Source organism: Microchirus variegatus (assembly GCF_963457635.1).
Source record: "Microchirus variegatus genome assembly, chromosome: 2".
NCBI lineage: Eukaryota > Metazoa > Chordata > Actinopteri > Pleuronectiformes > Soleidae > Microchirus > Microchirus variegatus.
Window position 1 is genome coordinate 8906747 of NC_139803.1, and position 14007 is coordinate 8920753.

General features: G+C 44.0%; 1 protein-coding gene across 2 annotated transcripts in view; it reads right to left on the minus strand.

Annotated features, from left to right (window-relative positions):
- Positions 1-229: 229 nt before the first annotated feature.
- The window catches only part of nbeaa (neurobeachin a), a gene marked incomplete at both ends in the record, with an annotated part of 84142 nt that continues 70364 nt past the window's right edge, over positions 230-14007 (minus strand). Inside the window, 22 exons of one of the 2 annotated variants that reach the window (XM_083910161.1) lie at positions 230-320; positions 410-561; positions 689-885; positions 1351-1452; positions 1537-1707; positions 2431-2586; positions 2728-2799; positions 3350-3542; positions 3991-4080; positions 4220-4384; positions 4468-4620; positions 4702-4821; positions 4903-5043; positions 5137-5249; positions 10436-10551; positions 10627-10729; positions 11717-11834; positions 11922-12058; positions 12298-12330; positions 12419-12574; positions 12674-12798; positions 13781-13947. In XM_083910161.1, the coding sequence (XP_083766287.1) occupies positions 230-320; positions 410-561; positions 689-885; positions 1351-1452; positions 1537-1707; positions 2431-2586; positions 2728-2799; positions 3350-3542; positions 3991-4080; positions 4220-4384; positions 4468-4620; positions 4702-4821; positions 4903-5043; positions 5137-5249; positions 10436-10551; positions 10627-10729; positions 11717-11834; positions 11922-12058; positions 12298-12330; positions 12419-12574; positions 12674-12798; positions 13781-13947 (2871 nt within the window). The remainder of the gene's footprint in view (positions 321-409; positions 562-688; positions 886-1350; positions 1453-1536; positions 1708-2430; positions 2587-2727; positions 2800-3349; positions 3543-3990; positions 4081-4219; positions 4385-4467; positions 4621-4701; positions 4822-4902; positions 5044-5136; positions 5250-10435; positions 10552-10626; positions 10730-11716; positions 11835-11921; positions 12059-12297; positions 12331-12418; positions 12575-12673; positions 12799-13780; positions 13948-14007) is intronic. The other variant, XM_083910162.1, reaches the window with a different exon arrangement.

Here is a 14007-nt window from a genome sequence, read left to right on the forward strand (position 1 = left end):
GTCTTCTGGGTGTTTATGTGTCGTCTGTGGTTACACACGGGTGTGTTCTTTCACATGTGGATGGAGGAGGTTATTTTCCCAACTCTCCCGGCAGCGCTGCCGCAATTTCCTCAAATCAAGTAAACTTCTTAACAGAATAGAGCCTAAGATCCAGTACTTGCATCGTCTCCGTGTCCCTTTTGTTCTTTTTCCTCCTCTCCATTATCCTCTTTCCTCAAAGCTGTCCACCTCAGTACCTGTTCTGGTGTTCGTAGTGCCAGCGGTTGAAGTCTATGTTAAACGCCACAATGCTCCCAGACGCCATTCCAGTGATCAGAGTCCTGGGTGAAGAGCACAGAGGAAGTCACATACAGGGTTTTAGGGGAGTTTTAGATAAAAATACAGTCTTAAAACTGTCTGTTTTTTTTACCTCTGGTCATGTGAGAGGTCCATGGCACGGATGCCAGCGTCACAGCCCGGGTAGATGTAAAGCTGTTTAAAGTCGCACGCCTGCCACACTTCTACAACGCCGTTATCGCCTCCCGTCACCAAGTTCTGTCCATCGCTGCTCAACAAAATTGCCTGGAAGAGAGAGAAAAAGAGTTTAAATTGAGGATAAAATCAAATAAAAACAATTTTTTTATTGTCAAATAAGAAAAACGATGCACTCCTATGTTATTATGAGTGCTATTATTATGCATCGACTCACCCGCGTGGAATCGTTGACCTCCATTTGTGCCAGCAGTTTCCCGTTGATGCTGAAGTTGCAGAATCGGCCTCTCTCGTAGTAAATGATGCAGTGGCCCTCGCTGGACACCGAGATGAGCCGGGGCCTCTGGCAGAGCTCTGGCCCCTCCAGAGCCCGGAGCAGGTCCCCGGTGATGGTGTGGACCAGACACGGACCCTCTGAGGAGGGAGATGTGGAGAAGTAAGACATGAATCAGTCACCACAGTGTCTGTGCTCTTTAAAAAAACTACTCTCTCTCTCCGCACCGTCTTATCCTCGCCTCTCTCGTCGTTTATCTCCAAAAAACGTTCAACCTGAGCTGTCCCTCGAATATGCTCGTGTCTAATCCTGTCCATCCTGACGTAAATCTCCGGTATCTTCAGCTCTGCCGCCTCCTTTCTTTGAGACAGTGCCGCTGTCACTAAGCCATACATCATCTCTGGCCTCAATAAAGTCTTAAAGTAGACGTTCCTTTTCACTTTTGCTGCTGTCACACATCACCTCTCTTCTCCCCAGGTATTAAATACTCTACCTCTGACCTTCATTCCTCTTCTCTCTCCAGTCCAATGGGCACTTTATTCATTTAAAATCTAACATTTATAATCTCTCTCTCTTTAGCGCAGACATGACAAAGACGCTCAAACCTTTCGCTCCACTGATGACGAGCCCCAGCTCTGCACAGACGGACACACACACCACCTCGTGGTCATGTCCTGTCAGTACTGCCCTGGGAGCAGGATAGTCACCTAGAAGAGGAGAAGATACAGAGATGCATGAACACAACCATCTGGGTTTAGTGTGTCGTGTTAACTAAAGTCCTAACCACTCACTGTTGTTAGGGTTGTCTCCTATGATATGGTGTCGTCCGCTCCAGTACCACAGGAGAAGAGTGGCGTCTCTGGATCCGGACACGATGTAGCAGTCTCCTCCGATGTAGGACTCGGACCTGGCCAGACACGTCACCACGTCCCAGTGGCCGAAAACGATCTGGGTCAGCTTTCCTGTGGAGAGGAGGGAGGGAGGGAGGAAGACAGTTCAAACAAACGTGAAGGGACAAGTGTGTCACCAGATTCATTCTCTGGATTAATACATGCCCTAATGCTGCATCGATGATTAAACTCTCAATTTCTGCAGCTCTATCGCTCACTCTCAATCAAAACAATAACAAAAAACCTAGTTTGATGTCAGATAACAGCATGATGGGAGCGTTTCGGCTCAATTGCTGATTGAGATCAGCTCTTTTTAAAAAATTGCGACACTGAGCGACTCCCCCTTTCTTCCCTCTCTGCCAGTGAAAAGCCTGATTTGACACCTCACTAAAGCTGGTAAATGTCAGCTCCTATGTCACAACAAGTCCTCTTGTGTTTCTGTTTCCCTTTTCAAAAAGGCTTTTATTGTGAAATATTTGCAGGAGCAGCAGATGCACTGGTATTTTACTGAGTGCAGAGGAGGATGAAGAACATTTAACACTATTTAACACTTATCATTTATGGTGATTTTCAAAGGCAAACCCTATGTAAAACAGCAGCTAAGAACCAGATGTCTTTTACCTTTAACACAAATCTCTATGGATTTCAGCATTCTACTCAAAAATGTATAAATAAAAGTTTTTTTTGTGTTTTTTTAAAATATATTTTCTTGCCGAATATTTACATATTATATCTTCCAATCAAAAATGAAAGAGTTAATCCAACAAGTTTTCATAAATAACACAATAACATTACCAGTTTCGGTGGAGTAAACGCGGAAGCTCTTGTCCCAGAATCCGCAGACCAGGATGTAGCGATTGTCAGCAGTGACCACAAAACAGTGCGTGTTGATTTGGATGCTCTGGTCGACCAGGTCTGTGATCTGACGCTTGTTCACGCCTGAGTTGTTTGCTGCGGGGGTTTGAACGGAGGTTAACGAGGGCGTAAAAGCTGGAATGGAGCTCTAACTTTGATGTCTACAGTATTATATTATTTTTATTATTATTATTTAATATAAAAGGAAATCTGCTGAGGGGATTTGTATGCACTGACCTATGAGAGGGTCCATCTCGATGGGAAGATGATGAGCCTGTTCCAGCGAGTATCCTGGAGCTCCTCGAAGGCCTTAGGGGTCACAGGGTCAAATGTTATATACATGCATCAATCATTGAACAAGTCAATATTAAACTACATCCGACTTCTGTTAGAAAATAAAAAATAAGCACCTAAACAAGTCATTAGCATCATGAACCTCAATTATCGCTTTGGCAGTTCATTAAAACGTAGCCTGCTGTGCTAATGAGTCCATTAACGTGGGGTTAATTGAGGTTTTAATTAGAAATACTTCTATGTCAAGGTACAGGGTGTTTACACAATATTACTAACTAATATAATACAAAAACAACAAAGAGCAAATAGAACGTAAGGCTTTCATTAACTTATCTTAATTGTATGTCGCTTAAAATGACAAATCCCACAGCGAATCATTTGATAAATGACCTAAAGGACGAACCGATCATTAAAATGATTGTTTCTTATTGATTAACCAACATCCTGATGACCTCTGTGTTACTGTGTTACCAGTGGAGCCATATTTTGATTTAAGAAAAGTGCTTAAATCACAAGTTATCTCATAAAAAGGTGATAAACAAATCAACACAACACCAGCGCTCACCGACTGTGTTGTGCCAGCGATTGACCGCAAACAGCCGGCTGCACGTGACGGTGACGGCGGCCGGTATGCTTAGGTGCGGCAGTGTGTTGGCGGCGACGTGCGTGACGGGAGAGTTGGACGGGAACTTGAGCACCATGATGACGTCCTGCTGCATCTGATCCTTAAACATCAAAGGGCTCTGGGGAAGGAAACACTGGTGAGACAGACAGAGAGAAAGAGAAGAGGAGGAGGAGAGAGGGGGCGGGGCAAGGAAGGAAGGGTAGGAGGAGAGGAGAGGAGAGGAGGGGGAGGAATGGCCACGGAGGTCGAGGAAGAGACAGAACAGATGAGACCGAGGGAGGGAAGGGAAAAGGTAGATTAGTGGGAGCACAGGGTCAGAGCAGGTGCACACACTGAGGGGGGAGGGGCTCAGGGCCTCGGGAGGAGATGGAGGCACTGGTTGTTTTGGTTTGAGTGGACATGTGGAGACACTGAGGCCTCGTGCTGCCTATTACGTAGATTAACTGGTGTACGGGATACAAATATATCCAAATTTCAAGATCTTTACATCCAAATCCCTGAACCTGAACCTTTTCTCAAACAACAACAACATTTATCCTTAATTAATAACAAAATAAACAAGATAAAATTGGTTTTCTCACCAGGTGCATGGCAGAGGAGCGCGGCGGGTGTGGCTCGATCAGCAGCTGCGAGGGGATCTGACCGTACATCTGGATCTGCATCTCAATAACCTGCGATCAGAGAGACGTGATGTTACACAACACAGCGACTTCTGATCAAATGAATTCTGAAACTATATAATAACATTTAGAATGAAAAGTAGACTAAAAGTTTAAAAATAGGAAAGTAAGGATTTGTTGTTAAACCGACCTCACGCTGTGCAGCTTCTAAGTTGTCCAGGACGACCGCTCCCTCGTACGACAAGAAGTTGAAGACATTGAGAGACCGGACGGCCTCTGGCCCTCGCTGCTTGTAGCCAAATATTAGGTCAATCCACTGGTGAAGCTGACACGACACGAACTCGCTCTCCAAAGCCTGGAGAGAAACATTATTGGCTTTACTTTACTCATTTTTTGTCCCATATTCCAGAAAAAGACAACTGTGCGATTGTTTCTCACCATCCGGTTAATGCGGACGAAATCTTCGGGTTTCTTGGCCCAGGCGGGAAGTTCAATGTCACACACGGGAACGCTGTCTTCACGCACGCCGAGCTCATACTCGTTACTGTTGACAAACATTTCGGGCAGATAGTAGAACTCTGGGATCAGCTCCTGATGGACACAGCAAATAAAAAAACGTTAAATAAAAACTGTTAACACACTCGAGGTAACTTCAGTAGAAGGATTAGTTACCTTGACATCAGCCGTGTCCCTCTGGCAGTTCCTCCAGGAGCGGCCGATGCCGGCGAAGGCTCTCTCCGGATGGTCAAACTTGTTGTCATTTGCGTTGAGGAAAAACGTAGTGAACGGCTCCTGAAGACACAAGAGTGGACAAATTAGGTGTCCAGCATGTACTCAAACAAACTAAGTTAATGTCTTAAGTGGATTTCTTACTATTCTGAGCATCCACATCAGGGTGGAATGAGCAGTGGAGTACAGGGTGGTGTAGTGGTGCGACGGCGTGCTGTCATCGTCCCACGTCTCGTAGTGTTCGGCGTAAAATGCCGCCCGCTTGGGATTCAGCGCACCGATCGGCTACAGGAAACCAGACCAAAAATACAGTACAGTTTTTTGGGGATTTTTAAAGTGCAGATAAAATACTCTCTGTGTGCATCCATGTCGTCAAACCTTTGAGAGGTCTCTGAAGTTGCCAGGCAGAGTGAGATCGAGCTCCTCTGAGTCGTAGTTGGTCAAGACCCACGGGAAGATTGGATACTGGTTCAGATCGTTGTAGGTCCTCCCTGCACAGACACAAGGAAAACACTGTAAAGTGGGCATTTATAGAGAGTTAATCACCTATTAATTGTACCAGGAGAACTGTTAAACTGGGGCTTATATACCTTTATCTAGCTGTGTATTAAAAACTATGTTTTCAGTGCATATGGGATGTCAAGCCTCAGTAATTATCGCCAATTCAAGACTCATTTTACTTCGTAGGTCACCCATCGAGCACACAAGGAGAGAGAAAACACAAACACAGTGAGTTTGCAATTTCTGCCCTTTGCAGTTATTTTTAAACAAACACAGCACAACAGGAGCTGTCAGAGCAGCAAGATTTTTAGTGAAGCTATCACACAGCAGAGATGGAAAGGAGGATGTGTTCCTGCAGCTACTTTAAAGGTGTGGTCCTTGGAAAAAACATGTTTGACTATGTCATGAATTATTGAGACTAGTGCAGTGCCTGTAGTAAGTATGTATTCCTATAGTAGGCGCTGATGTTCAGTTATGGAAATGCATGATAAGGAACATAAAGGCTAAAATAATACAAACACTGTGTAACCTCATTAAGCACAACACAAATGTGCCAAATGTTTTTTTGAATAAAGTCAGCTCAGAGGTTTGCAAATATGGATCCTCGTTCAGGGCGACGCTGACTATTACTGTGTAAAATGTCAAGTTATTCCGAGATACTTTTTGTTTTTGAGTCAAAAGTCAGGTCACTGTCAAAGTGTATCAGGGCAAATGGATCATTTCCTGATTTTCAAAAATTCATTAAAATTATTCCTTAAGAGATATGCAAATATTTCAACTGATCCTAGTTCAGTGTGATGCTGACTTGAACATGGCTTATTCAAGCAACTATCCACCCCAAATAGTGTGAATAATGTGTTAAAAGTGGGGGAAAAAAAACAAACGTCTGGGGCTCCAGGAAGGTGTGGTATGTGGCCACAGCTATAGGGGGTCATGGGCCAACAGGACTGGGTAAATAATTGCGCTTCCAAAACGCATGAACATGAGCAAAATTCATCCGTGAACATGGCTTATTCAAGCAACTAACCACCCCAAATAGTGTGAATAATGTGTTAAAAGTGGGAAAAATCAAACCCCTGGGGGTCCAGGAAGGTGTGGTATGTGGCCACAGCTATAGGGGGTCATGGGCCAACAGGACTGGCTAAATAATGGCGCTTCCAAAATGAGTGAAAATGAGCAAAATTCATCCATGAACATGGCTTATTCAAGCAACTAACCACCCAAAATAGTGTGAATAATGTGTTAAAAGTGGGAAAAAACAAACCTCTGGGGCTCCAGGAAGGTGTGGTATGTGGTCACAGCTATAGGGGGTCATGGGCCAACAGGACTGGCTAAATAATTGCGCTTCCAAAACGCATGAACATGAGCAAAATTCATCCGTGAACATGGCTTATTCAAGCAACTAACCACCCCAAATAGTGTGAATAATGTGTTAAAAGTGGGAAAAATCAAAACCCTGGGGGTCCAGGAAGGTGTGGTATGTGGCCACAGCTAGAGGGGGTCATGGGCCAACAGGACTGGCTAAATAATGGCGCTTCCAAAATGAGTGAAAATGAGCAAAATTCATCCATGAACATGGCTTATTCAAGCAACTAACCACCCAAAATAGTGTGAATAATGTGTTAAAAGTGGGAAAAAACAAACCTCTGGGGCTCCAGGAAGGTGTGGTATGTGGTCACAGCTATAGGGGGTCATGGGCCAACAGGACTGGCTAAATAATTGCGCTTCCAAAACGCATGAACATGAGCAAAATTCATCCGTGAACATGGCTTATTCAAGCAACTAACCACCCCAAATAGTGTGAATAATGTGTTAAAAGTGGGAAAAATCAAAACCCTGGGGGTCCAGAAGGTGTGGTATGTGGCCACAGCTAGAGGGGGTCATGGGCCAACAGGACTGGCTAAATAATGGCGCTTCCAAAATGAGTGAAAATGAGCAAAATTCATCCATGAACATGGCTTATTCAAGCAACTAACCACCCCAAATAGTGTGAATAATGTGTTAAAAGTGGGAAAAATCAAACCCCTGGGGGTCCAGGAAGGTGTGGTATGTGGCCACAGCTAGAGGTGGTCATGGGCCAACAGGACTGGCTAAATAATGGCGCTTCGAAAATGAGTGAAAATTAGCAAAATTCATCCATGAACATGGCTTATTCAAGCAACTAACCACCCAAAATAGTGTGAATAATGTGTTAAAAGTGGGAAAAAACAAACCTCTGGGGCTTCAGGTAGGCGTGGTATGTGGCCACAGCTATAGGGGGTCACGGCCAACAGGACTGGGTAAATAATGGCGCTTCCAAAACGCATGAACATGAGCAAAATTCATCCATGAACTTTGCTTATTTAAGCAACTATCCACCCCAAATGGTGTGAATAATGTGTTAAAAGTGGGAAAAAACAAACCTCTGGGGCTCCAGGACGGCGTGGTATGTGGCCACAGCTATAGGGGATCGTGGGTCAACCGGACTGGCTAAATAATGGCGCTTCGAAAACGAGTGAACATGAGCAAAATTCATCCATGAACATGACTTAGTCAAGCAACTATCCACCCCAAATAGTGTGAATAATGTGTTAAAAGTGGGAAAAAATAAACCCCTGGGGCTCCAGGAAGGCGTGGTATGTGGCAACAGCTATAGGGGGTCATGGGCCAACAGGACTGGCTAAATAATGGCGCTTCGAAAACGAGTGAACATGAGCAAAATTCATCCATGAACATGGCTTATTCAAGCAACTATCCACCCCAAATAGTGTGAATAATGTGTTAAAAGTGGGAAAAAACAAACCCCTGGGGCTGCAGGAAGGCGTGGTATGTGGCCACAGCTATAGGGGGTCACAGGCCAACAGGACTGGGTAAATAATGGCGCTTCGAAAACGAGTGAAAATGAGCAAAATTCATCCATGAACATGGCTTATTTAAGCAACTAACCACCCCAAATAGTGTGAATAATGTGTTAAAAGTGGGAAAAAATAAACCCCTGGGGGTCCAGAAAGGCGTGGTATGTGGCAACAGCTATAGGGGGTCATGGGCCAACAGGACTGGCTAAATAATGGCGCTTCGAAAACGAGTGAACATGAGCAAAATTCATTCATGAACATGGCTTATTCAAGCAACTATCCACCCCAAATAGTGTGAATAATGTGTTAAAAGTGGGAAAAAACAAACACCTGGGGCTGCAGGAAGGCGTGGTATGTGGCCACAGCTATAGGGGGTCACAGGCCAACAGGACTGGGTAAATAATGGCGCTTCCAAAATGAGTGAAAATTAGCAAAAATCATCCATGAACATGGCTTATTCAAGCAACTAACCACCCCAAATAGTGTGAATAATGTGTTAAAAGTGGGAAAAATCAAACCCCTGGGGGTCCAGGAAGGTGTGGTATGTGGCCACAGCTAGAGGGGGTCATGGGCCAACAGGTCTGGCTAAATAATGGCGCTTCAAAAATCAGTGAAAATGAGCTAAATTCATCCATGAACATGGCTTATTCAAGCAACTAACCACCCAAAATAGTGTGAATAATGTGTTAAAAGTGGGTAAAACAAACATCTGGGGCTCCAGGAAGGTGTGGTATGTGGTCACAGCTATAGGGGATCGTGGGTCAACAGGACTGGCTAAATAATGGCACTTCAAAAACGAGTGAAAATGAGCAAAATTCATCCATGAACATGGCTTATTCAAGCAACTATCCAACCCAAATAGTGTGAATAATGTGTTAAACGTGGGAAAAAACAAGCCCCTGGGGCTGCAGGAAGGCGTGGTATGTGGCCACAGTTATAGGGTGTCACGGGCCAACAGGACTGGGTAAATAATGGTGCTTCGAAAACCAGTGAACATGAGCAAAATTCATCCATGAACATGGCTTAGTCAAGCAACTATCCACCCCAAATAGTGTGAATAATGTGTTAAAAGTGGAAAAAAAAACAAAAAACCTGGGGCTCCAGGAAGGCATGGTATGTGGCCACAGCTATAGGGGGTCATGGGCCAACAGGACTGGCTAAATAATGGCGCTTCGAAAACGCGTGAAAATTAGCAAAATTCATCCATGAACATGGCTTATTCAAGCAACTAACCACCCCAAATAGTGTGAATAATGTGTTAAAAGTGGGAAAAAACAAACCCCTAGGGCTCCAGGAAGGCGTGGTATGTGGCCACAGCTATAGGGGTCGTGGGCCAACAGGACTGGGTAAATAATGGCGCTTCGAAAACGCGTGAAAATTAGCAAAATTCATCCATGAACATGGCTTATTCAAGCAACTAACCACCCCAAATAGTGTGAATAATGTGTTAAAAGTGGGAAAAAACAAACCCCTAGGGCTCCAGGAAGGCGTGGTATGTGGCCACAGCTATAGGGGTCGTGGGCCAACAGGACTGGGTAAATAATGGCGCTTCGAAAACGCGTGAAAATTAGCAAAATTCATCCATGAACATGGCTTATTCAAGCAACTAACCACCCCAAATAGTGTGAATAATGTGTTAAAAGTGGGAAAAAACAAACCCCTAGGGCTCCAGGAAGGCGTGGTATGTGGCCACAGCTATAGGGGTCGTGGGCCAACAGGACTGGGTAAATAATGGTGCTTCGAAAACGAGTGAACATGAGCAAAATTCATCCATGAACATGGCTTATTCAAGCAACTATCCACCCCAAATAGTGTGAATAATGTGTTAAAAGTGGGAAAAAACAAACCTCTGGGGCTCCAGGAAGGCGTGGTATGTGGCCACAGCTATGATGGTGACTTTCAAGTCATTTCGAGATACTTTTTGTTTTTGAGACTACATTCAGCTCACTATTAAAGTGTATCAGGGCAAATGGATCATTTCCTGATTTTCAAAAATTCATTTAAATTATTCCTTAAGATGTACGAATATTTCCAACGGATCCTTGTTCAGGGTGTCGATGACTATTGGGAGGGTGATTTTCAAATAATTCCGACATACTTTTTTTGCTGATGCTACCTGCCTGGTGCAGCATGATAAATCAGAGAAAATTTAATTTCTCCAAAAAAATCTGAAAATAGAGGATGCGCACCATCGGTTCATGCTCAACCCATATCCAAAATCTTAGGGCAATCTGACAAACGGTCAGCGAGATTTGTCTGTCACAGACAGACAGACAGACCAGACAGACACACACACAGACATACAGATGTATCTTGCTTTACAGATAGATGTTAAGATTCACCTGCAATGGTGTTGAGGAACATGAGGTACTCAAAGTTGGAAATCTCTCTCCTCTGCCAGCGCTGCGTCATGTTGGATGACTTGAAGAGCTGACGAGGTGTGGCCAAGGAAATCCGCCTGCAAAAAAACATGTAAAGACACTGAATTCCTGTTCAAAATTGTGAAAACAGAGCAGAGGTGGATGACGCCTACCTGGCCTGTGGGAGGCCATAACTTGTTCCCACTCCCACTCGTGGCAGACTGTAAACCACTCTCTTGACCGTGGCTTGGTCGGGGAAGTTAAACATCACAGATGCTGCAGAGAGGAAGAGGCAACATGATTATAATGAACATGTCAACTAAACCTATTCTCACATTAACAGCTACTGGTAAACTCATTTCAAGGGCTTTATTCAAGGATTTATTTTTATTTTTTAAAGCTTCTATTACAAGGAATGGCAATGTAACTGTATGACAGTATTATACTTAGTGCTTCTTACCATCATTCACATTTAATTATGATCATAATTTGGATAATTATGTCTAATTATTCACAATCCACAGTATTTGATAAACTGTAATCAGCTACACCTCTCAACTGTTTCACTCAGTGTAATCTGACAGGTTTTTTCTGTCTGCCACAGCTATAATTCGGCACGTTTTAATCCATAAATGTGGCAAAATGACTGGTGCCTTGATCAGGACGTGTGCACCGAACCATCTAGGGCAGCAACTAACACTTATTTTCATCATTGATTGCTTGTTTGGTCTGCAATATGTCAGAAAATGTTGAAAAATATTGATCTGTCTTATTTTGTCCACAATCCAAAACAATTCAGTTTTAATGATTTCTTTGTCAAATGGAGCAAAAAAAAAAACCCAGAAAATATTCACATTTAAGAAGCTGAAAAATTAGAGAGCTTGTTTTATCAAATCGCTGCAATGCGTTTAAAGCAAATCTGTATTAGTCTTGAATCTAGTTAAAAACAAACATAATAAATAATCTCACATCGCAGTGGAATTGTGAGTGTATCATTATTATTATGCTGTCCTGCATCCCTCTTCCAATTTTCAAGCTATAATGATTGTATAATTTCATGGATCAATAACACTCACCTGGGCTGAACTACACTGTTACACTGCTGCTGGCAGTTTGATGAGCTAATCAAAGCGTTGGCGGAAACAAAATCAATTTGTGCTATCAGTAACGAGAACCTCTGCCTCAGAGCTCGCAGCAGTGTGTGCGTACATGAGAGGAGAAATCATTGTGTCACTGTTTAAAATGTACGTAATAATGACTCACTTCTGTTGGCCATGAAGACCTCCAGTCCCGTGTTCTGCAGCAGGTAACGTCTGGAGAACACCGCTCGGATCTCGCTGAACATCCACTTGCCGTGCAGACCCTCGGAGTAGGCGAGCACCTGAAGAAAGAACGCCGTCTGTCACATTTCACAAACGCTGGCATCGAAATCTTTTTTTGTCCCTGAGACGAAAACAAACATACAAACCTTCGCGTCCATATTCCTGAACGCAGAATCCTCTTCATCCACCTCGAAGTAGATCTCAGTGGTGGTGATGGACAGAGTGCCTCGAGCCACCACCACTGGAGCGACCAACTGAGCTGGAGTACTCAAAACCACGGGTCCTGAAGGAGGGGGGACAGTGAAGATTTTAGGTGGGAAAAGTGACTTATTCACAGCACTGGACGTCTCAAATCATCACATACAGACAATTTAAAGGCACATGAGCTATGGTTGATTATTTATTTGGTTCATCCATGATTAAATGAAGTGTTTAGACTGATTTCTGTCAGTAAATAATCATCATCTAAGAGTCGGCAGCGAGGTTAAACGAAGCTGTTAAACTCTCAGACGCCAAACTTGCCTTTGGAGGTAAAAAGTCTTCGACGAAAACGAACTACAAACAAGAGTCATAGACAGTTTTTAATTGTACTGTAGTGTCATCATGTGTGTAAGGCGTGTGTGTGTGTATGTGTCCATTTTACCTGCAAGGTTATCAATCTCTTTCTCCTGAAGCAGGCTGACGGCGTCATCGTCTCCCTCCAGCATCAGCTCCGCCTCTGGGTTCTGGGCGACGACCGACTGGCTGCGGAATTGCTTTTTCGACTTCACGCCCCCCTCCTCCTCTTCCTCCTCTGTACCTGTAGTTTTTGTGTGGATATGAAGGACATATGTGAGCAAAAAAAAGAATCAGACACAGACCGAGCACGATGATGATGTTGTTAGTAAATATCAGGCACCGTAATCCTCCAGGGCTTTAAGTGCCACGTCTGCGTGAGTGGATCCAAAGGCGTTTCGCACAAATCTCCGTCTCCTCCTCAGGTCGTCCTCCCAGTAGTCCAGACGCCAGAAGTCGTGTAATTGGCTGGAGGAATGAAAAGAAAGAAAGGAGGAATGATTTCAGTGGACATTTATGGTAATCTTCAGCCAACTTTAAGTTGAATTACTCACATATTCTTATAACCAGACCTGGTGTACAATATTAGCAGTATTCTGCATTGAGTTTGCATGTTCTCCCCGTGTGAACATGGGTTTTTCTCCCACATTCCAAAAACATGCAATATGGGGATTAAAGTAAATTGGACACTCTAAATCGTGAATGGTTGATGTCAGCTGAGATCCTGTGGAGGATAAAGTGGTAGAAAATGGATGGAAGGAGTCTTTCAATGTTCCCTCACTAGATACCAAGGAATCAAGGCTTAGAAACTACATGCATCTTCACTGTTCAGATGTCAGGCGTTGTCCCGGCTGTCCACAATAAAGTCTTTTAACTTAATGTTCCATCTGTCATCTAACCTGAGCTCCATCACAGTAACCACTAAAACTCATTTCCTACTGTCCTAAAAATGGACAATAAAATAGATACGGTTGTGACGCGACAGCACCATGAGGCCCGGAGATCTGCAGACGAAATCCAACTCTGATTTTTTTGACTTCTTTCTTATCTGAGAGCAGGAGCTGAGTTCATTAGCAGTAAACAATTCTGCTTCATTACGATGAGGAATGACACGAGGACGACGGGCTTCAGATGTCGCATGTCTCACACACACACGTTCTTAAATCAAATCAACTGTCGCCTGGAGGCACATCATCAGATCAGTGTACTGTAATGTGTCTGTATTTACACAAACATACAGTAGTAATATGTCACGGTGACGTTGACCATACATGACAGATGGCTGCTGCTGACTTCATAACAATCACCACACACACACACACTGAAACGCTTCCTCATTACATGTAAGACTGGCTCCACAGGAGCACTCAGAGTCAGAGTAATGCCTCCCTGTCAAACCACATCCTGTATAAATGCTAATCTAAAAAAACGTCCCCGCAGCTCCTCTCACCTCTGCGACATCGTCCCCCACGCGCCGTGCTTATTGGTCAGGATGTTGAGGATCTTCTGTTTCAGCTGGTTCGCCGTCACGTGATCTCTGTGCTTGGCGGCGCTGATCAGGTGATCACACATTTTCTCCTCTTCCCTGCGGTCTGCGGCGTACTGAGCGCAGTTGGACTGGAGGAGAGTTGGATGGTCAAGAGTTAAACGGGAGGAAATAAAACAGCATTAATGATA